Here is a 22,491-nt window from a genome sequence, read left to right on the forward strand (position 1 = left end):
TACAGATGCTGTCAGGAAAATAATTTAGACTAGAGGAGAGAGTCTTTTTATGTATGCCGTGCATGTCTGACAATGTTGAGGGGTAATTGCATGTAATACGTCTGCGACTTTGCTGTCAGATCACAGAGGGAGTAAGAGAAAGACAACACAGTGAGTGGATTCTTGCATGCGAGTGTCCTTATGCCACCTTGAATACAGCATTGTCTACAATTTCAGCTCTCTCTCTCGAGGATATATAGCCAGAGAGTCCACTTGATAACCTTCATCTCCACTCATTTATTCACTTATAGAAAAAAAAATGACAGTAATAGGATGTGGCAGTGTGCTCGCTCCTGTGATGCAGAATGTTTGAAAGCCACTTTGGTTATTGTTACAAAAGAACATTGGACCAGCACTGTAGAAGTGGGAATCAACGCTTGGTCACACAAGTATTTCATTTATTTTTTAGTGCTCCTTTTTTACAAATCATTAAACATAAAAATACATTTCTATGAACAATAGAGCTGAAACTCACCAGATTTGGTTGGTAATTTTCTGTAGGTTCTTCACTATAAGTGATCACTTTCATGTTGTGACATTGTTTTCACATTGCCATTTGATATATTGAATATATTGACTGAAATATAAATTTAAACCGCTTAATAATAAATATGATATTCAGCAGTTTACAACATTAAGATAACTCTGTGCTAAGCCACTGTGCTGCTAGAAAGAAGTTATTTTCATTATTTGTTACCCATCAGATTTCTCGATGGGAATGTGCTGGAAATCAACAAGGAGTTCCAGCCGTACCTGGGTGAGGGGGGCCGCATCCTTGAGATCCGCTCTCCAGACATTGTGGCTAGTGTGAAGAAGGCGGCCCAGGCTGTGGGTTACACAGAGGGAGCTCTCCTGGCCCTGGCCATTATCATCATCCTCTGCTGCATCCCTGCCATCCTCATCGTCATGGTCACCTACAAACAGTGAGTACTCCTGCCTCACTAATAATCACTGGCTTCTCCAATCAATTAATCATCTTTAACTAGGTGTCAGGAAATTAAGAGGGAAATGCATTTTAATTATACAGACCATGTTCTTGGGAGATATTTTGTTACACTTGGTTTTAGCTGTTGTAGTGTTTGCTCCTCACTCAGATATTTATTGTTGGAATATAAACCATTGTTTACCTCTTGTACCCTGTGGCCTGTTAGAATAGAGCCAGCAAAACCACAAACAGCATTGTTGAAAAGTGTATTTGTCAAGTATTTAAGATAAAGCGAGAGCACTTCTTGCTTGGTTGCTGCCTATTTGTGTGTGTATGTGTCTCTCTCTCCCTCTCTCTATATCTTTCTCTCTCATCAGACATGCTGACTGCGCACTCTGCTGGGCTAATCTCCCTGCTCATGCTCTGTGAAAGCAGATTAATTAACACTCATTTGTGACAAATATCTACAGCCAATTGTGATCGTCAAAGTGCGTCTTCACGCTACTTAATCATCTCCCCCTGACACACACACAGTAAACAGTGCTCTCGCGGTCTGGTTTGCTCTGTCTCTCATTCATGTACACAAAAGATGAGGCTTTTTGTTTAAAGCATTATTCAGATTGTTGAGGTAATTGAACTCTTGGTTGGCAGGAGTCAGGTTCCTATCCCCTCTAATTGTTGGCATGCTGCAAGTGTTCCATAAACAGTAATGTTTGGGAAATGTTTATTCACAGCAGATGGGCGAAGTGGTTGTCCTTACGCAAATGCACAGACCAAACACACAGCAGAAAGCTGTTGATGGTGACATTAGACCTAACGCACAAACTGTCACAGCAGATGGCGCTTTGTTGGTGGCAACATTACTTTGGTAAAATTAAATGATTTAGGAAATCATTTTCTCATTTCTGTGTCAAAATAATTCGATGCTGCCTAAATTTGGGAATTAATATAATATTTAAAACATGAATCAGTTTATTCGTGTGGAATAATTGAATTTGGTAGTGAATAAGTAATGGTGACGTGAAGCATAGCAGATTCACTTAAGTAATAGCTACTTTTGCATGTAGCCCAGTGGTCACTGCTGAAGTCTTAAGGGCTTCCTATTTTGCATAGAAATTGGAGAGTACAGTACATACACAAAGTTTTCTTCTGTTTTGTGATTAAATAGATAAATGTGGTATGTTATACAAAGATCTTCTGTAGTCTGAGTAAGGATTGCATGAATAAGGCTCAGTATTCAATCGTATGTGTGTCTGTGTTTTAAGAATACCTCCTAGCATTAAAAATGTATTGGGTCTTGCCAAATTATGTAATTCATCTTTTTTTTTGTCCCCCTCTCTCTCTCCCTGTCTCATCTCCTGTCCTCTGATTCAAATCCTATCACCAGGTTCAAAGAGTAAGTAATTCTTCTTCATCATGTTTTACAAGGGATTTCTCTTTCATTGCTTGAAGTTTTTGTGAAAAGTACAGTTTCTCTCATGTTCATTATTCATTATTTACTTAAAGATGAGTTGAATGTGTGAAGATGGTGAACAAAATACATGCTAGCTTATGCCGCCCTTTTGAAATGTCTACAACATAATGGCATAAAGCAACACTGATTCATCTTTTAGGTTATAGAATGAATGTTTAGTTAATAATTTTTTTCTCTCCATGTTGAAAATCTGGTGAAAATCAACCCAAAGTCAACAAGACTCACACTTCTGTCCTAATATCATTTTACTCAACCCTAAAGTTACACTCTGTTGAAAACCTTCTGATCTGTTCCTCTTATGCATAAACTGCATGTATATTAATTTTAGACCTACTAGTTAAGAAAAATATAATTGTGTAGAATTTAACTCAAAATACGTAATTGAAAACAAATAAAAGCTTTTAGCAAGTTTCACTTGTTAGATATCATACTACCCAATGTAATTTTCTTTGATTACTGCGCATTTATTTAGTTGTCTTAATACAACTATATTGTCACAACTTCATTGCTCCCTTGTGATCTAAAACATTCTTGTTTTGTGCTTGTATGATGTTGTTCTTGTGTTTAAAGCTCCATTAAGCAATATTTTTACTACCAACACTGAAACAAATGCACCCCTTAAAAGACAAAGGGTTGCTAGTACTGCCTATCCCACTAAGAATCAACACTTGCAGCTCTAAGCAGCTTTCAGAATAAAGAAGTAGCTTGTGAAGAGTGTTGAACAACAGCTAGGTATTTTTCTTAAGAGATGTTGATGGACAAACCAGGACTAAAATGGCAGTGAATTCTGGACTTGCATACAGTAGAAATATGGCAACTAAGATGACTCCAATGTCGCTGGCAATTGTTTGCTAGCATGTTAGCCATAAGAAATTAGATTAAATTAAATAGTTAATAGTTAATTGACTTAAGTTAAAATAATGTATCTTGGCTCATTCCTGTAAGCTTGCTTTGGAATCTGTTTTCTGACCATAGAAGCATTTCCGTCGACATAAAATAAGCCCAAAATAGCACATTATTATTTTCCTATCCCCAACATTTCTTGGATACAACAGTATCTTAGTTTTACCTCCAGTTACTGCATGTGCCTTTTTTTTGTTGCAAAAATGCCTTGTGAAAGCACATGGTTAATTCATGTTCGAGACTTCATGCATAAGTGATGTGTCTGGCTTCTACTCACATTTTAACCACACTGTTCGGTAAAGGGGGAGTTCATTCTGAACTGCGAAAGAAACAAAGACTGGGATTTTGGGTTGATTTTTCTTTGTATGTTAGTGCATGAGGTTTTTTTTTTTTCACATGGGTACTAGAAACATGACTGTAAATGTTAACACTTTTCACAGGCGACAGGCAGAGTGTGCCAAAACTGCCAGGATTCAGATGGCTTTACCACCAGGAGGAAAAGCAGCTCCAGCAGGTGCTCCCACTGCTAACCTCTATGAAGAACTGGGCGACAGCAGCATGTGAGTCAACCCTGACCCTTTATATATGTCTCCCATCCCACCTGTTTCAGAATTGGTGCAGCTATTAGAAACCTAGCTAGGTAACAACTAGGGCTGAACGATTAATTGCATTTGCGATAGTATCGCGATGTGATTTTTAAAGAAAATCTAATTGCAAAGGCTGCAATTACACTCTGGTCACACGACACCCAAGAGTAAAGCAGTCTGCAGACAAAGCATTAACTTCGCATGTTACGTTGTACCTTAACTTGTTGTTGTACAATGGCCTTAATCTTGACAGAAGCTGACACTACAGAAACTTTAGTGTCACACAGGGAATGAAATTAGAACCCGCCACCCGCAGGTAACTTGGTGGTGGGTGAAATCATTGGGCCATCCACCGCTTTGATGGACAGGAAAAAGACACGTGTAGGAAGGTAAGCGTATTGTGGTGATCGCCGACTGCATCACACACACAGCCACCAGTCAACTCAGGAAATATCTGTGAAACGGTGTTTCAAACCAAACAAACAAGTCCGAATACTGGGATATAGAAAGATGGACTCCAAGGAGATTTGAACTGAGATTGGACTCATTAATTGGTGGTTGAACTATGGGTTTTGAGCGCTTACTGTATAATACACTGTGGTGAACTTTTTCAGGTAGGTCAACGATGATATTATATCATATTATTTAATGCCATGACTTGGCTAACAACATATTTTGCGTCCTATGAGCTGTACGCTGTAAACAGGCAATCTGGACTTCTGGCGTGGTTATGGCAGAGGTGCACTGGGAAAAGTAAAGATTTGATCCAAACTCAGAAAAATGTTTTTAGGTAAAATGCTAGTATTTTCCTGCTTTTTACACCAACCAATGTCTAGGATTCAAAATAATATCACTCCTCTCTTCTAAAATGACCACTGGCAGATTTCACTGTTGACCTCTGATATCTACCTGCAGCTTTAGGATATATAAGAAGCTGAATCACTGGATCTCCTAGATCTTTGGCTTCCTAACCATGATCCATTTTAGAAGTCTGCAAACCGCACTGTATGTCACAGCACAGCTGGTGATTACACTTAAGCATATGTATGTGTTTCTAATTTGACTGCATATGCATTTTTGCAAGACCCTCTCCCAAAGTAAGAGTGTGTTTAAATTCATAAAATACCAGATAGTTTACTTTAAATAAATACAGAATCTGGCCTGTGCTTAATCAGCATTTTTTGTCATAAACTACTTACTACTGAATTTTTCTTTGATTAATTCCTGCCTCTTTATGTCCAGAGTGTTTTGCCATCAGCACAATTGGATTTCACCTTTCATGTTAAATACTACCATGCACGTGTAGTGAAATGTTAATGCTTGCTGATTAAATTAAGTTGAATTGAATCTGCTGCCCCGCTGGGTTTAATAATTTTGATTTACAGTATGTTAAAACAACACTGCTACAAGCATCGCAATTGCTGTTAAAAAAAGAAAATGGAAATTTAATGGCAAGCAGTAAAGAGCTTTTGCAATGTTTACAACAGATGTTGACCAACACTCAACAACAAGCAGAAGCTTTTGATTCTGTAGCAGGAGAAATGCTCTCATGGGGACTGTATTGTAGCCGAGCATCATTTATTTGGGGGTTATTTTCCAGTCTGCACTAGGAGCAAGAGGGGTTGGTCCTATAAACAATCCCATTAAAACACTTTAAAACTCCATGTGTAAAACACAAAGTTTTCAATGCAGAAAGGGTGTGTGTGTGTGTGTGCCCGCGCGCGCACGTGCGCGCGTGCTTTGTGTTTGTGCCAGAAGTCCTGCATACTCTCAGATGCACACAGCAAATAAATCAGCACAGTATTTACCCTCAAAATGCAAAACGTTGACGTATTCTTGGACCTACACTTTATCCACACCTGACATTTCTGCTTCAGTCATCTTACCATCTGTCTGTGTTTCTATCTTCTCCATTATTTCCATTCCCCTGTCTCCCTGGATTCAGACTGCAGTAAGTAATCCCAAAACATATGACAGATGAGGTCTATGCATATGATCAGTATTATTTATAACTATTGCACAGGAGAAGCACCCTTGTTTCCCTTCTTGCTTATAGCATTTGCTGAGCATAAGCATAATATATAGGTATGATTCTGGTATGTACGTAACCTTTATTAAAATTGTATGGCTTTTTCTTTTATCCTTAAAACCCTTGTGCGTTAATGCATTTGTAATTGGCAAAGCCTGTTTTGTTAACTCGGTGGTAACAGTTTGAAGATTTTCCAGTTTTCTAAGCTTAGTGAAGCCCTTTTTACTTCCATGTAGTCAGGAAATGTGAAGCTCCCTTTATTTAGAAGTACTGCAATTCAGTAGATCACTATAGCTGTCTCTTTCCCTTCCCATTAGACAATCATCTCCTTTTATGTTTTGTCGCCCTTACATTCACATCTCTTGGTGTTGTGACTGACTGCACTAATGCATCCAATATGGGTTGATGCTGGTTATTTGTATTATACTGAATCTTCAGACCGAAGCCCAGCACATCTGTGGGCCTCATCATTTTACTATTTCAATATTTAATCGCATCACATTGTGATTCTGTAGCTTGAGCTGAAAACTATTTTTAATGACTTCTTCATTTGATTTGCTTCAAAATACCCACATATGTTCTGATGTATGCTATGCAGATGTTCAAAACACAGTTGAAAACTAAACCATGTATTAAGCTATTGAAATAAAAAACTATACAAATTAGAGCCACAGTCACACTACTTAGAGTCAAATTAAGTTTAGTTTATTTAGCACTGTTGCTTTTGCCTCACCCTTTTTTCTTTGCTTCTCTCTTCATCTGTTTCAAGTCTTTTTTTCTTCTTCACCTCCACCTTTTACTGGAGCAGGGCTAAAAAGTCTGTCATTGAGGAGGCCGACCACCAGAGGCTTCTTAGCACCTTTGCCTGTCGTGCCATTGCAGCCCGAGGCAACGGAGCATTGCATATCAACTTGCCCAAGTCAGGGAGCAACGTGACCTTCCTTTCTGACTGCAACCCACTCACTACTCACAACCCTGTCTACGATGACAACAGTCCCCTCAGCAGTCCTGATGTTGCTCGGGGGGAGAGTCTGTCTGAAAAGCGTTTCTCCTTCTCACCTTTCCACTCAGCAGAGTCAGGGTGCGTCTGGTCAATGCCCGCTCGCATTCACGGAGATCTGTACGGTTACGAGGTGCCAAGGAGACAAGCTCTTATGGACCCGAATGATTGGGAACTGCAGATACTTCAACAAGCCATGACAGGCAAGCGAAGGCCGGAGAGTTCGGACACGCGTCGCCTGAGTTGCAGCACAGACACCAAGTTGTCAATCCATGAACAGGCCAGGCAGTTTGAGCAACAGACCCTCCAGGAACAAACCCTAAAACAAAACAAAGACTCCCAAGGCTCCCTCTCTTCCATCCTTGTCAGGGATAGAGACAGCAATGAGACACTGGAGCTCACTTCAGAAAACTTGCTCTCCATCATAGATTATCCCTACAGCTCCACGTCTGTTGGCAGGGATGTGTCCCCCAGCATTATCATTACTCAGGGAGATGAGTCATGGCCTCTGGATAGCCAGAGAACAACTTCACCGGTCTTCAGGAAGTTCAGCTCCAGCATCTCCAGCTACATGGCAGTTCAGCCTTGTCAGATCACTGTGGAGATCATACCAGACCCCCCAGAAAATCCACCACCTCCTCCTCCACAGCGACCACATCCACCTTCCCCACCAACATCTCCTCCCCCTAGTCCACCTTATTCTCCCCCTTCACCCTCCTACCTTCATAAACCTCAACATACCCCTCAGTCCCCTCCTCCTCTTGTCAATAAACAGCTTGCTCCCCCACCTCCACCTCCACCGCCTCTCCCTCCCCCTCCTTCACCTGCAAGCAATCCGCCGCGCCCAGTCATCCAGTTTGTTCCAACCTCTTTGCCGCCTGTGTCCACGCTTCGCCCTGTTTCAGAACGGAAACGCCCCCCTCCTCCTGACCCGTCACAAACTGACGTCGGGAAGAAGACAGAGCTAAAAGGGATCCTGAAAAACATCCAGAATTTAGCCGACATAGAGAGGTCTGTTGCCAACCTGTACAGCCAAGTAGACAAAAACTGCAAGGTGCCCAAGTTTAACAAGAAACCACAAGTGACTGAGGAATCAGAGGGTGCTAACAGACTGCAAAGCTCTGATCCCTGGGATGAGCAGAGCACGCCAAAAACACCCAACTCCTGCTCTGCGGTCCAAATCAATTCAACAGCAAGAATAAACTGTGCTGAAAATGAAACGAGTCAACTGAACATGGCAGCAGAGGTTCAGCAGACAAGCCAATTGAACTCGAACAGCCCAAACACTGCAGAGTTCAGTGAACACTTTTCCTCTCAGTCCACAGTGTTCTGACTTTGTCTCCATATTCTCATTATCTCCGTTTATACATCTTCATGCCTGTTTATTCTGTTGTTTCTGAATACTTTTTTTATTTTTTGCACAAATGGTAGTATTTTATATAAGCTTTAGCTGTAGGTTTACTTGATACTTTGTGTGGAAATCAAATTTTAGTGTCACCTGCCAAGAAATGCACTCAGCTGTGCTACATTGACTGTACAATATGCTTACAGGCTTGCATTAGAACATAAAAGATGCTTATACACAGTATCAGTTTCTCCCAGTTCATTTGTGTGTTTTAATTATCTGAACTGCTATGATATCTATTATAGTGTTAAATATACCCCAGAATTAGTCAGCTCATCATGTTATAAGTATGTTATTTTAGTTCATGATTTTAACATTAACATTTCATAACCAAAGCTTAATTTAATTATTCTCAACACCAAAATGTATAAATCCCTCAACCCTGGGGTCTGTTTCCTAAACCATTTGCTGATTTTGAATTTGTTCTTTTACTTATTCACAAAGATAAGAGCATGAAAATGTGGGATGCTGTTGCTTCATGTAGAATCCAAATTAGGCAAAAGAAAAAATGATAAATGTTTTCTTTTCGAATGAGGGAAAATTTCCATAACTGTTAAGAATTTCCCAAAGGTATGCAAATTCTGTGAAATACGCTTCAGAGTATTCAGTTTTGTATTCATGTTTGTTGATGAAACATATTCAGAAAGTTGTTGCAGTGGCTTAAGCTCACATAAAATGGTACATTATGTTTAAGTGTATTTAACAGGAACTTCACATAGTGATGAATGTTGGTGAGATATAAACTTGACTACACATGTATGATTCAGCCCCCTGAGCAAGGGAACATTGGACAACATAAACAAAAACTAATCTAGGACTATATATATACTGCAACCAACATTACATGAAATTAGACATATTGGATATTATACAGAGGCAGGCTACAGTAAATCTTTTTACTTAAATGCAGATACAATAGGGCCAGGCACGTCTACGTGTTTGTTCAAGCATCAGCTATAAAAATACATCGACTCTGTTCCCAGGCAGACTCATGTTGAATGAAGAAAGCCAACCTCTGGGGGATCGGTCTGTTCACATGTCTGCAGAGATCTTCCCAGCATGATAAAGTAGTCACTGTGATGTTCGGCTGCACGCTGGAAAAGGCTAATTAGAGAACCAATCAATCGCTAACCAGGGCCGCTGGCTGTGGGACTGTCAACTACAGTTACCGTCTCCTTTCCTTTTCCATCCTTCTGACCTTCTTGCTGTCCAATTGGTCTGTGGTTCTCTCTCCCACTTCCTCTCCCCCTGTAGTTAGTTAGTTGTTATACTTTACAATCCCTGGCCTCTTCTTTTTAATCTTTCCTCATGGATCTCAGGAGATTCTATTACCTTTTTTATACTCATTGCAATGCGGCCTCTGTCGCTTCTCTCTTCCTTCTTTTTTTTCCTGTGCTCAGGTTTTTCACTTCCACTCCTCTGTCTTTCTCCCACATACCCTTCATGTGTTTGTTCCACCTTCTATGCCCTAAGGCAAATGGTCTTAGCATACCTGCCTTCCAGTGCAATGTAATGTTTGATTCATCACACGTTCCCCTGATGGGCAGATCGAAGGCCTGATAATTCTGTATTCCATGTTCACTACATGGGGTAATCGCTTTTTTGACAGGGCTCGCAGCTCTACTTTCAACCCAGAGCCTTAATGGATGGTATTCTTTATATTCCATTTTTCACAACTATTTTTATCAAACTCTTTAGTGTTCCGACTGATAATTCAGTGCAGTAACATGAAAAAACTTTAAACCAAATGTAATAATTAAAGTAGTTTTCAACTTTTTTTTCTACAGCACTTTTCTAAAGAGAAGTTACAAAATGAGAGATAAAAATAACTAAAATCAACAGTGGACTGTATGTATATACTCAAATAACCGGATCTCAGCAAAGTATGACAAGACAATACAAACCAAAAACCATATGGTATACAAACAATTAAGCTATAATTAATATGTACACACAAATGCTGATTAGATAGGTTGTTTGTTGCATGAGAACATCCACCTGCTCTTACACCACATGCTATATTATGTTTTTGTCACAGGTAAAATGTTTTGAATACCACTCTGGTGTGTTCAGTAAATGTGACGCTACAGTCAGCAGCCGTTTATCTTAGCTTAGCACAAAGAAACAGAAAAATAGCTACATGTCCGATGCAAAAAATATTTCCCCCTTTTGACCGAGCCACGCTGGCAATTTCACAGTTTTCAGTCTTTATGCTAAGCAGAACTATTCAGCTGCCAACTTTAGCTTCATATTTACCAAACACACAAGAGTCGTATCAATCTTCTCATTTACAGTAACTCTCAGAAAGCATAAGAGTATTTTCCAAACTGTCAAACTAATTATTATCTCCTACATAGGTATTTATACACAAATATATGCGATAAAGAAAGAATAAAGCTAGTTAGTTATTTGTGATGCCAAGTTCACCTTACTGTTATACTGTAGATATAATACGCTGGGTTCTTCAGTATTCAACTCATGCTCTAATTCTGAGCTCACCTCTTTTTTCTACAACATTAGCTTATCACCTATCTTCCCCCAAGTCCCCTCTTCTGCAAACTTTCTATGGCTGCCGTCCACCAGGCCATTTTTCTTGATGTTCCATGGAACAGCAGTAGCCAGCAGCCAAGCCAACAGGTCATCCATCAGATCCCACTCCCATCATCCCCTCTGCCTGGGAGGTGTGGCCATATGGCTCAGCCCTGTCCCCCTGGTCCCTGCCCATAATAACAGATTACAGCTCTCCAGAGGATGCTCACATCATTGCTTGGCAATATATCTGAGTGTGAAAGTTGTCATTATTTACGGGCCCAGACAGGTTACAGTTGTACGAGTGTGAACCTGGAGGTTTCAGCCGGGCTCCTCCATTACTCGCCGTTTCACATTGACTTGTACTGAATGCACTGCAGATGCACTGTTGTCCTCAGGAGCAGCTCTTAGTAGTTTTTGTATGTGTGTGATGAAAAGATTTACTTATTTCAATTTAGTTGAAGAAGAAAATGGCACATTATGGCGTGATAACCAAAGACAATTTTATCAACTTTCTATGAGTCAGTAATTCTGCCCTGAATCACAATGTCCTTTTCATATCTGCTAGGAGATGCTCTAGATATGTCTGTATAAACACTGACTTTTTTTCAAATTCCAATCTTCCCAGCCTCATTGATATTTGCATTTATTGTATCTATTTTTCTCCCTCTTTGGATGAGATAATGGGGGTAAAAACAGCCCACACCAGCATGATAACATTGTGGCCTTGTGCACATTTTTTAAAACTGAACAATATCTGAAACTTTGTAATTGAACACATGAAAATGCACAGTAAGTAAAGCTGCAATTTCCTCACTGGTCAGCAGAATGTAGATGAGCTAGTCCTGTAGACTTAACATTTCATTTGTCTGACAGCACTTGAAATGTTCCTGACAATCCATATTCATTATTTGTCTTATTTCCTCCTTTCTGCGGCGCACAGCAGGCGAGGCTACGGCAGACAGGTAAGCATTCCTGTTGTGTTTTTATCTCACTGTTGCGCTGTGACATTTTGTCGCTCTCAAGGTAGCTTGAGGCAGCTTATATCCTATTATTCTTATCTGCAACTCTCTTGATGGAAAACACTGAATGAGATTAAGATGAGATCCCAGTGATAGGACTTCACGACACTGACATTACAGTTTAGGTTTGATTCGGAAGTCTGTTGTATTCTCCAATGTTCCTGTCAAATAGCAGATAAGCATTTGGATGAGTTTTTCACCTCCTGTTGGAAAAAAGGCATAATCAGGGACCAAACCAAGTGATTCTGTTTGACAACATTTGACACAACTCTTTTTTTTTGTCACCTTCAAATAATCTGTGAACTGTCAACATCTGACATACGCAGGATGTTGTATTTTTTTGTTGCAGTTTCCTACGTCTCCATTGCTTGTTCTACATCTTCCCTCTTTTTCCTTGCTTCGTTTCCATCAATACTTTATCAGTCTTGTCACCTTGCTTCTCCATGGCGTATAACATCGATTTAGCAGTAAGCACAATAGAGGCCTGCATTTTCTGGCTTTAAATCAGAAATGTGTACAGTGAACTCTTCCCTATGTTTGTGTCTGTCCTGACCATCCCTTCCTTCCATTACCTTATCCTTCTTCTGTACTAATCTTTGGCAGCAACAGCAACTGCTGAGGCCATCTCTTCTGAGACCTGAGGTAGAAACACTCCTGCTTTTCTTAATTCACAGGGATTGTAGTCATTCTGCTGTATACTCACCCTGTATGCTGCTGCTGGTCTTCTTCTTCTGTCTTTCTCCGAGGAGTGCTGAGTAATTTCTCTCTCTGCCTCTCTAAAATGCAGGAACTCTCCATGGAGTCAGGTATCGACCCCGGCCAGGACTACTACACACAGGACTACTATAATTATGACCAAGGGTGAGCGTGCAGCCCACTAACCGTCTCATCAGTCATCATCTTACTCTAACCCATGGAACTGATCTCCATTGGTTCATTTAAAGTTTTAAAATTATGTCGTTAAGACTTATTTATTGTGACCTTGCCTTCCAACTCCCAGTGCTTAGTTCCTTTGGAGGAGCATTTTAAAAAAGTTCAGAATAAAATGATGAGCATAACTTCCCCTACCCCTTCAGCAGTACATTTACCCTCTCTACTCCCATTAAATTATATCAATTATGTTGCTTTGAGTAGGGCACTTGACAGTCTGAAAGTGTTTTCCCATGGTTTAATAGATAGAGGGTTTTTTGGCTTGCCTGTTACATTGCCCATATGGTCTAAAGAGGAAAAACATGGACCTCAACAGCTGCTGAGAAATTGTTATTCATTAAATGCTCCCACTCTATAGCAGGTGACTTGCACCACTCTGGGGAGTTACTCTGCAAGTTTATCAAAAGCAGAGAGAAGCTTTTTTTTAATCACTGAAAGGAAATCTGAGAAATGCTAGAAACTGTCCAAATTAAAATTAGGTGTTGTAATTGCCTCTGTGGTTACTCGCCGACCTACTTGTCATCTTTACTAGCTCTAATTTCCTCATCTATTGCTCCCTGTGCCTGAATCATACCGGCCTTCATTTTCAACAAGATGTAATTATATTTTGATGGTATGTCACAAAGTTTCTTGTAAAAGCTGCTATGGCCTATGAGTGTACCATAACTGTGACCGGATGCCTTTGATCTGGTTCTATTTGCATTTAAGGGCACCACTTTATCTCTACGGTCAAGATTTTAATCCAGCAATCACCAGACCTTGTGGTCCTCTCAGCCCCACTCTTGTGTTCAGAAGGGGGCGGTAAGACATATTGCTATCAGCCTCTTCAGGTTCATCACTGAGTCAGTATTGTAGATTAAGAAGAAAAATGTTCAATATTGACAATCTAAGACAATATTATTATTTAATTAAATAATAAAAATCAGCACAGTAGAGAAGAGAGTATGCAACCTGATTTTAATGAGCTCTCAGACGGGAGTCGCTCCCATCGTTCACTTAAAGTTATTTCATTCGCAACTGACACATCACCATTGCAAAGTTATTTTTACAAAGAGCAGCAAATCACCACAGCAATTACTGCCTATCTGATCAAAAATATTGCCAAATCTACACTTAAGGTCAAAAGAAGTAAGGAATGGAGCCGGCCTGATATAATAATGGAAGATATAGGGATTAAAGGGGTTGAAAATAAAATTAGAGGAATTACAAAAAGAAAAAAGTAAGGGCTTTCATTAATGCAATATTAGACAAGTCATGTTGCACTGTCCTCATGTTTCATGTCTGATTTATAAGTCATACATTTGTTTTTATTGTATATTTTATTAAACTAATAATCATTAAATCTTTGTTATTGATGCCGTCTAGTTTAATTTTGGAATTATTAAAACCTTAAGCAAATAATCAGAATAGTCCACAGTAATTCTAAACACTGTATTTTCTTTTTATATTTTGTGTGAATCCTTTTCTCAGGTATGACCTTCCTCAGTATGGCAGTCGGAGGAGGCTGATAACTCCCATGTATGATGAATATGGAGAGGTGATAATGGAGGATGACGGGTATTACCCCAGTCCTCATGGCCCTGAGGTATTATCTTTCCTTAAATGTGATTTTCATAATCATTATTGCCATAATAAGTTAGGTTGTGTGTCCATTGTAGTATTGACACAGTAATATCAACTCTATGTGACATTCCAACATTGTGACTTTATCATCACAAAAGGTTGCTAAATTAAATTTGACTGTCTCAGGGTCGAGGCAGGGGCCGTGGCGGCATGAGGGGTAGAGGTCCACCCAGGAGGGTTGCATTTCAGGATGTGCCACCAGAGGATGAAATCGAACAAGCTGAGCCAGCAGAGGAGCCTTCTAAGGCTGCCAAGAAACTGAAGTCTGTCATGAAACTCAGCAAACTCCTGGCGGCCAGCAAGGGAAAAGGACAGCCATCTGATGCTGCTCCTTCTGGCCCATCTCCATGGAAGAAAGCCAAGATGTTCAAGATGTTTGGTGCCGGGAAGAAGGGCAAGGATTATGCCAAACTGATGTCAGCTCGCCGCATTGACAGCCAGGAGAGTCTGACTGACGGACCTGTACTTACGGGACCAATCGATAGCAAGTCTGATACTCGCAGCAAGCTTGGCAAAGTTATGAAGAAAATCAACTTAGGCAAAAAGTTGCACCTCCGGAGGAAGTCACAGAGTAGTTTGAGTCGTGGCTCGGCCACGGGCAGCGAGAGAGATGAGGAGGCTTCGCAAGTAACCAGTGAGGATGAAAAGAAGTCTAAAGTGTCTATTAGTGTGACAGAAAGTGAGCCAGAAGCAGGTGGAAGTGGAAGTAAGGAGAAAGGTTCTGATGATGAATCATCTGAGAAAAGCAGTGTTGACAGAGATTATCTGAAAGTAGATTTAGACCTGGATGATGCCAACGAAAGCACTGTGGACTCAGAGGAAGAGCCTGATGAAGAGCTGGGGGATTCTGATGAGGAAAGCAAGTCTAAATCTGAAGGCGAAGAAACTGAGAAGGAATCTGTCAGTGAGAAAGAATCGGGGACTGAAAGAGAATCAGAGTCAGAGAAGTCATCGGCTACAGGGAAAGAGTCAGAAACTGAGAAAGAGTCAGAGGAGGAGTCAGAATCCAAGAAAGAAACAGAATCTGGAACAGGGACGGCAACAGAGAAAGAAACAAGCACAGAAAAGGATTCGGAAACAGAAAGAGACTCTGATGAAGAGTCTGAGGAGGAAGAGGCATCAGGGAGCACCAGAGAAAGTGGGTCTTCTGCCCACTCTTCCATGAGATCATCAGCTACTGAGGCTAGCAGGGGAAGTAGCGCTTCAGGTGGCAGTGGTAATGGCAGTAGTGCTGCTTCCTTATCTGGCTCTAGTGTAAGGTCGTCACAAAGAACTAGATCCTCAGAAAGCGCAGTAACCTCAGAGAAACCCAGTGAAGACCTCAGTGACGCAGAGTCAGGGACAGGGACAGCCAGCGAGGCAGAGTCAGGGTCAGGAAGTGAAGGCTCTTCGTCTCGTGGGTCCAGCCAGAGGAAAATGTCTGGGTCAGAGTCTGGTGGAGGGTCTTCAGCCCGCAGTCAAATGACAGATCAGAGTTCCTTGGGCAGTAAGGAGAGTTCAGCTAGTTCCCAGTCCACCAGTGGCAGCCGGCGTTCCCAAAAGTCCATCCTGAGCCGGGGATCTGAGGACACAATCACAGAGGAGAGTGAAGAGGAGGATGAGGAAGGTTCTGAGACTTCTGGCGAGAGCAAAGAGTCATCCAGCGAGCTCAGTGATGATGCATCTTCTAGGAGGTCCAGTGTGGCGTCTGAAAATGCAGGGCCGTCTGCCCCCTACACTGGTCCCTCATACAGCTCAGAGATCAGAAGCATCGGTGACACCTCTGTAGAGACATACGGAGGACTGTCCCCTATCACTGAGGTGGACGAAGATGCCATCTCCTCTGACAAATCTTCAGCCATTGGCTCTGGATCAGAGGCCGGCAGTGCGTCAAAGGAGTCAGGAGAAACAGAAACAGGGTCTGAAGGAAGCTCAACTGCCTTCTAGAGAGAAATATTGCCCACTGTGAAGTAAGAGTGAATAAAATCAATTACCCTTGCATGGGAGTGAAGAAATATTCCTTTCCACTACAGAGTGTTTCAAAAATCCAATTGTTCCTCATTTCTCCTCGTCAAGGAACAATTTGGTGGTTTCCTCCTGCAGAGTTTATGAGTTTTGCTCTCTTTCTTACATCTTTAACTTGTTCTTTTTGTACAACATTATGCTCTTGTTTCTGCTATGAGATTCTGCATGTTTTCCTGTGATTCCTGTGAAATAACTACTTTCCAGGATTACCTATTACTCTTTTCCATAGAAAACCGAGATTTCTCGCCATAATTTCAGTTTCAACAGAACTGCTACTACAGATTTTCTAAATTTCTTTTGTATGAATAGTCTTTAGTAGAACAACTATTCCTTTTAAAAGTGCGTTGTTATGTTACTATAATAACAGCATTTATGGTCCAGTGTCAGTATTTGTTTGGTAGCATTAATGACCTTTGAAGAAGGATGATAGTCCTCAGTTCTCAAATAGACATAGCATAAAAAGCACAAATCCTACTTTTTCCTGCGACAAGGGAGTAAATAATGGCGAGCATTTCTTGTGAATTTTGGATCTCAATACGTGGTGTACAACCCACCTTTCTGAAGTGTTTGTGCGTGCTTTTTTTTTTTTCAGAAAAACAGGTGTATACTGTACCTTCTGAAAAAAACATATATTGACAATGACCCCTTCTCTCCTCCTTAGCCTGGGAAAAAGAAGCGGATTAAGTTGGTGGTAGATCGGGAGAATGAGACCAGCTCTACAGGAGAGGAGAGCGCCACAGAGACTCAGCGCAGCCGACTCTCCAACAGCCACAGCAACATCAACGGGAACATCTACCTCGCACAGAATGGCACTATCATCCGAACTAGGCGGCCACCCCAACCAAACAACTTGAAGGTGGGCTCTCCATGCAGGCTCAGTAAGCATTTTAAAAAACTAGACAAGTTGGGTGTGACTCATGAAGAACCCACTACAATTATTAGCATTGAGGGCACAGGAAACGAGACAGAAAATGGAACAGGTACATGTGTTCCTTCTAACGTGGATGTCAACCTCAATACTCGGTCCTCCTGTGGCTCCCTTGGATCCGCCATCACAGATCTTAGAAGTTTGGGGTCCAAAACCAATCTTGCCAAGGCCTTGATTGACAGAAACATCAGTGGCCTATGTGTCAATGAGAACCAAGAGACTTCTCTTGACAACCACAAAGACAGTAGGGAGACACTGGAGTCCCACAGTGACCACACATTATCAGACGAGGAGGAGTTATGGATGGGACCCTGGAACAGCCTGCACATACCAATGACAAAACTCTGACTGGCCGTGCAGAAAATGTATTTACTTTTTGTTATGTTTGTATCTTTTTCATGTTGCTTTTGTTTAGGAAGGTATCATTAAAAAATGATTGTGTGCCTCAACTGGATAAGCTCCAATCACTGTCAACAACACATGACTGCACCTATAGTCAAATTTAATTTAACCATTATATGTTAAAACTTACTTTTATCTGCGTACAAACGTTTATTTATCACAGACAGGGCTATTGCAGATGGGAACATAGAGCTACAAGGCAATGAGTGCCTCAAAGAAATATGAAATTTTATGTGAACCCTGCTTAACTGTAATTTTAAATCTTTATTCAACACAGAAGATGGGCTTGTTTTATTGAATTATTTCTTTTTCCATTTTTTTTTTATGCTGCAACGGATCACAAAGAGATCGTCATCCATTATACTATGATGTTAAAGATATTTACAGAGAAATCATGGTGAATATATGAAGAAATTGTGATGATAGTCTATGATAAAGTCAAGGAAACTTATTTTGATAATAGCATTTTACTTGCAAATAATTAAGATTGTCATTGATTATTTTATGTTGTGATCACTTGACAATGTTTTTGAAAATTTCTGAAAAGTATATGAAATTATTTTTGTCTATTTTGTATCTAACAGAGATGGAGAATCTAACATATGACATTAAAGACATAATACCCACATGGCTGTCATTGCTGTATTTCAACAGGGAAATATGACAGTAGTAGTGTTTTTATGGACATTTGTATATACAGAATGTGGTATATTCAAACCTGTTACATGCTTCACTATGTTCATGATAATTTAATTACTGACACATCAGGACCCCATACTGGGGGGATAAGACTACCAAAAAATGTACCAGATTCAACAATAAAGTTCAAACCTATTTTTATGTGTATTGTGAAGCATAATTGCAGGCCTTGACTATTTCTGCAACTTCACTATATCCTCATTGTCAAGGTGCATTAGTATTAGGTGCATTAGGTGGATAGTGTTGGTGGCAGCTCACGGTTTAATGTTATTAAAGTACATAATTGTGTGCCTTTTATGACAATGTGGTGTTTGGGGTTATAAAGATAGAGTCCTTGAATTGCATAATGAATGAAAGTTGAATATTAGGCAGCACAGAGCAGTAGAACCCAGCAGTCAGCTCATAAAAAGACAATGTCTGTAGAGAGAGGTCTGTCAAAATGAGGCCTTCTCTGGGCTTTCACTCTGAAGAAGAGCATTGACAGGTCACCAAACATGGGGATATGGATAGCTACTGTATCTCTGAAAAGCAGTGGAAAGTATGAGAAACTGACTGTCTTCTTGAGCCCACTTTCTCAACTGTCAACACCAACTGCGAAAAAGGGGAAATAAAACGTGTTTTTAAAGTTGGCAGTGATTGTAACCAAAAAGGTAGACGGCAATGGAAATCTCAAGCACATTCTTTTCATTTGTTTCTTGTTTTATCAGAGATTGACACATCTAACACATGCAGAATGACATTTACAAAAAGTGTCCTGCAGTCAATCAAACCGTGAGAGTGCCAATCAAGTTCACAGGAGGCTGAAGTTCAGAAAGGAGCAGGAGCTGAATGCCAGAGTGAAGTAGCTTGAAAAGCTGCTCAGAAAATAGGTCAGGAGGGAGCCTTGTTCCCACCACAACAAGTCTGCTGTCCTAAAGGATAAAAAAGAAAAACTATGCTATGCTGATAGGAGAAAAAAGAAAAAAAATGGAAGCAAGATCTGCTAAAAAGTATAAAGATCAGTCTGTTTTAATTGTCAGTTGTGTCTTTTTCACCAGTTAAATAGTGACATCTTATGTGGATTCGTTTTTGGATTTGCACAGACAAGATGAGGCTTGCTAGTATTCACTGTCTATCAAGAGCGACCCACTCCTCTCTGCATGCACACTCACAGGAACTACCACTGGTGACAAGAGAACAGCACTGTAAAAACCATGCTAGTGTATGATGGGTGGGTGTACAGCAATATTGTGCTGTTTATGACAATTTTCTTATAAAACTCTGCATTCTGAACCAGAAAGAAAAATAATTACCAGTAGATATGATGTGCATCTATGCCCTCATCTTATCAAACACAAGGACATACTTCACCAATCTCTTTTTGGAATACTGATGAATTGGATTAGAGCTGGCCCAACGAATGATGGAAGCGTTACAACTGAGCATTTCAATCTGTCACAGGATTATGTCCCAACCCTTTCTTTACTCTTCACCCCGACACTTAGTAGATTAAGTTACAGCATTAACAATGGGTAATAGTAATTCATTTGAATCCACAATCCAATGTCTCCTCAAATAGGATTTATTCATCATTTGCATATAATATATTCCAAAGATGATGAACTGTTGCACACCTAAAGAAAAGGTTCTATGCAGGTCTTTTGTTTCATTACTGTTCAGTGTTATAACAGGCTTGTATAGACAAGATGACAAAAAAACAAAGTGAACGGGCACATTAAATTGAAATGAGATCAAATTAAATTATACCTCTGAACCTAATAAAAGACAGATTATATATTAATGATAAAAATAACAGGATTAAATGTGAGAGACATTAAGGTTATAGAAATAAAGATGCAATCTTTTAAAGCCAGCACCACTACTGAGCTAGAATATTTAAAAACCTGGTCTAGTAACACCTGATGTTAAAACATTTTCAAGATGCCAAATCCTCTGCCTCGGAAATACAAATGACAGAAATATATTTAAGTGGGATGTAGTCCACTACACTTCAGCAGACAATTGTTAGAAGACATGCTAGAAAATATTAATTGGTATTTGGTTATTGATAGAAGGATGCAAAAATAATGCCCATCTCCCACTTTATCGTAATGGGACCAAATTATATTGTTTCATGTAAAAGTTATACAAGATGTTACAATAAATTATCTAGGAAAAGACCATAGACATAAATTAGCTTACTCGTGTTGCATTACATTTCAGTTTTAATAGTGGCAAGTTAAAGATTGAATAATTTGCAACATTAACTGCCCTTTAGTGTCATGCTGTAACCTTTTAACTTCCAGATATTTTACGCACTTTTATTTTCAAACCATATGATCTGTAAAAAATTTTTATCAATCTCAGAACCATAGAGATTAGCCTTTTGTTAGCTTTTTTAAATTCAGCTGCATTAAAATTGTTGTCAGAAAATATTCAAAGGATTCCAAGATTGCTAATCAGACTGTAAATGATGACCTTGACCTTACCATATCTGGATATCCGCTGGCTACAATGGAAACCCTGAAACACTGGCCGTTGCCCCCAGAGGCTAAATCATCATCAGACAATAGCCGATGGGTTCCGAATTTGTTTGGTCCAGACTGAAATATCAGTCAGAAAATATTGATTTCCATACAGAAATTCAATATCCCTAGAATATGAATCCTAATAATTTTAGTCATCCCCTGACTAATCCTCCAGCGACACCATGAGGTTGACATTCATGGATCTGAATGAAATGTCTTAACATCGCCATGATCAGGTCAGTTTCAATATGTCAAGTACTTTGGTTTACGAGCAAATATCTAAAACTAATGACATTCCCGTCAGCCTCAGCTGTACTTTGGATTTAGTGCTAATTAGCAAAAGCTAAAATGCTAAACGAAAATGGTGAACATTGTAGCTTACCTGCTAAATGTCGGCATGTTACTAAAGTGAGCAAGTAATCTTACTACTCAGTTTTAGTTTACCAAGGGAGAATTAAAACGAATACGATTTCCGTCCACGCCAAATGAAAACGCACATCTCGTTGCCGTTCACATACACTGAGTATGGGCGGGCCGGTGTAAACATGAAGCAGATGGTCTATTCCTTAGTTCCAGAATATTTGGCAAAAGAAAAAAGTAATGCAGACAAAGCATTAAAAAAAAGCACCTTTTTATTTGCATGAACCAATAAGAGCCAATCAGAGAGCCAAAAGTAAGCTTTTGTTTCTAAAGTCCTCCATTTTTGCCTGTCTTCACTAAAACACCCTCCAGAGTTTCAAAACGAAAAACGGGGTCGGCAGCATTTCCAAACTTCTCCGTTTTATGTCTTCGTTTTCACCGTTTTAGTCTGGATGCAAGGTGCAAATGTAGCAAAAGCTCTTCGTTTTAAAACGAAAAGCATTTAGCTCAAAGCACTGCTGTACCACAGAGCAGCCTCACAGAGGCTAGTGTAGCTGTAGACTCTGGCTTGTTTGAAAATGTGACCCTCCTCAAAAAAGATTTCACTGGGTATGTAGTAACCTGCAGATATCCAGGTGCATTTCATGTTATTTCAAACATGAATTTTTGAGGTCACGAATGTTTGTACAAATGGGTGACAGCTGCAGAAGTTGCAATGCACATATAAAATTGTTCTATACACCCATGTTGTTGTGTCTGTAGATTGTTATGGTCACAGTGGGATTCATAGTAAACAAGATGTTGAATTTGTGTTTTATGAACTGATCGCTTAAGTGCCAAGCAGTATTTCTGTACTCCTGTGTCATCTTAATCTTCACCTCAGGGTTCATTTAAATGTATTTATATGTCTTCCAAAACAGGTTCTGTGCCAGTTTGTGTTATGTGAAGTAATTTTCTGCAGCAGTAATTCTGTAATAGACCTGTGGATGTAAATCATGATACAGAAATACTGCTGTACTTCCGAGATTCATAAATCTCTAAAGATCTTATGGAAGGTGATTATTTATAGTGCAATTTTGTGCAAGTATGTGCCAAACAATGGCACAGGAGCATGCTCTGTCGCTA

General features: G+C 40.0%; 1 protein-coding gene across 4 annotated transcripts in view; it reads left to right on the top strand.

Moving 5' to 3' along the window:
- LOC123983872 (protocadherin-15-like) overlaps positions 1 to 18,634 on the top strand; it is a 225,915-nt gene extending 207,281 nt beyond the window's left edge. The window contains exons 31-39 of one of the 4 annotated variants that reach the window (XM_046070299.1): positions 744 to 962; positions 2,352 to 2,360; positions 3,782 to 3,901; positions 11,835 to 11,856; positions 12,517 to 12,555; positions 12,701 to 12,774; positions 14,314 to 14,428; positions 14,593 to 16,415; positions 17,132 to 17,245. In XM_046070299.1, coding sequence (XP_045926255.1) covers positions 744 to 962; positions 2,352 to 2,360; positions 3,782 to 3,901; positions 11,835 to 11,856; positions 12,517 to 12,555; positions 12,701 to 12,774; positions 14,314 to 14,428; positions 14,593 to 16,392 — 2,398 coding nt within the window. In that variant the 3' untranslated portion in view covers positions 16,393 to 16,415; positions 17,132 to 17,245. Of the gene's footprint in view, positions 1 to 743; positions 963 to 2,351; positions 2,361 to 3,781; positions 3,902 to 6,765; positions 8,524 to 11,834; positions 11,857 to 12,516; positions 12,556 to 12,700; positions 12,775 to 14,313; positions 14,429 to 14,592; positions 16,416 to 17,131 lie in introns of those variants that run through there. The other 3 variants (XM_046070298.1, XR_006828318.1, XM_046070297.1) reach the window with 3 other exon arrangements.
- Positions 18,635 to 22,491: the final 3,857 nt, after the last annotated feature.

This window comes from Micropterus dolomieu, linkage group LG15 (genome assembly GCF_021292245.1).
Source record: "Micropterus dolomieu isolate WLL.071019.BEF.003 ecotype Adirondacks linkage group LG15, ASM2129224v1, whole genome shotgun sequence".
Lineage (NCBI taxonomy): Eukaryota > Metazoa > Chordata > Actinopteri > Centrarchiformes > Centrarchidae > Micropterus > Micropterus dolomieu.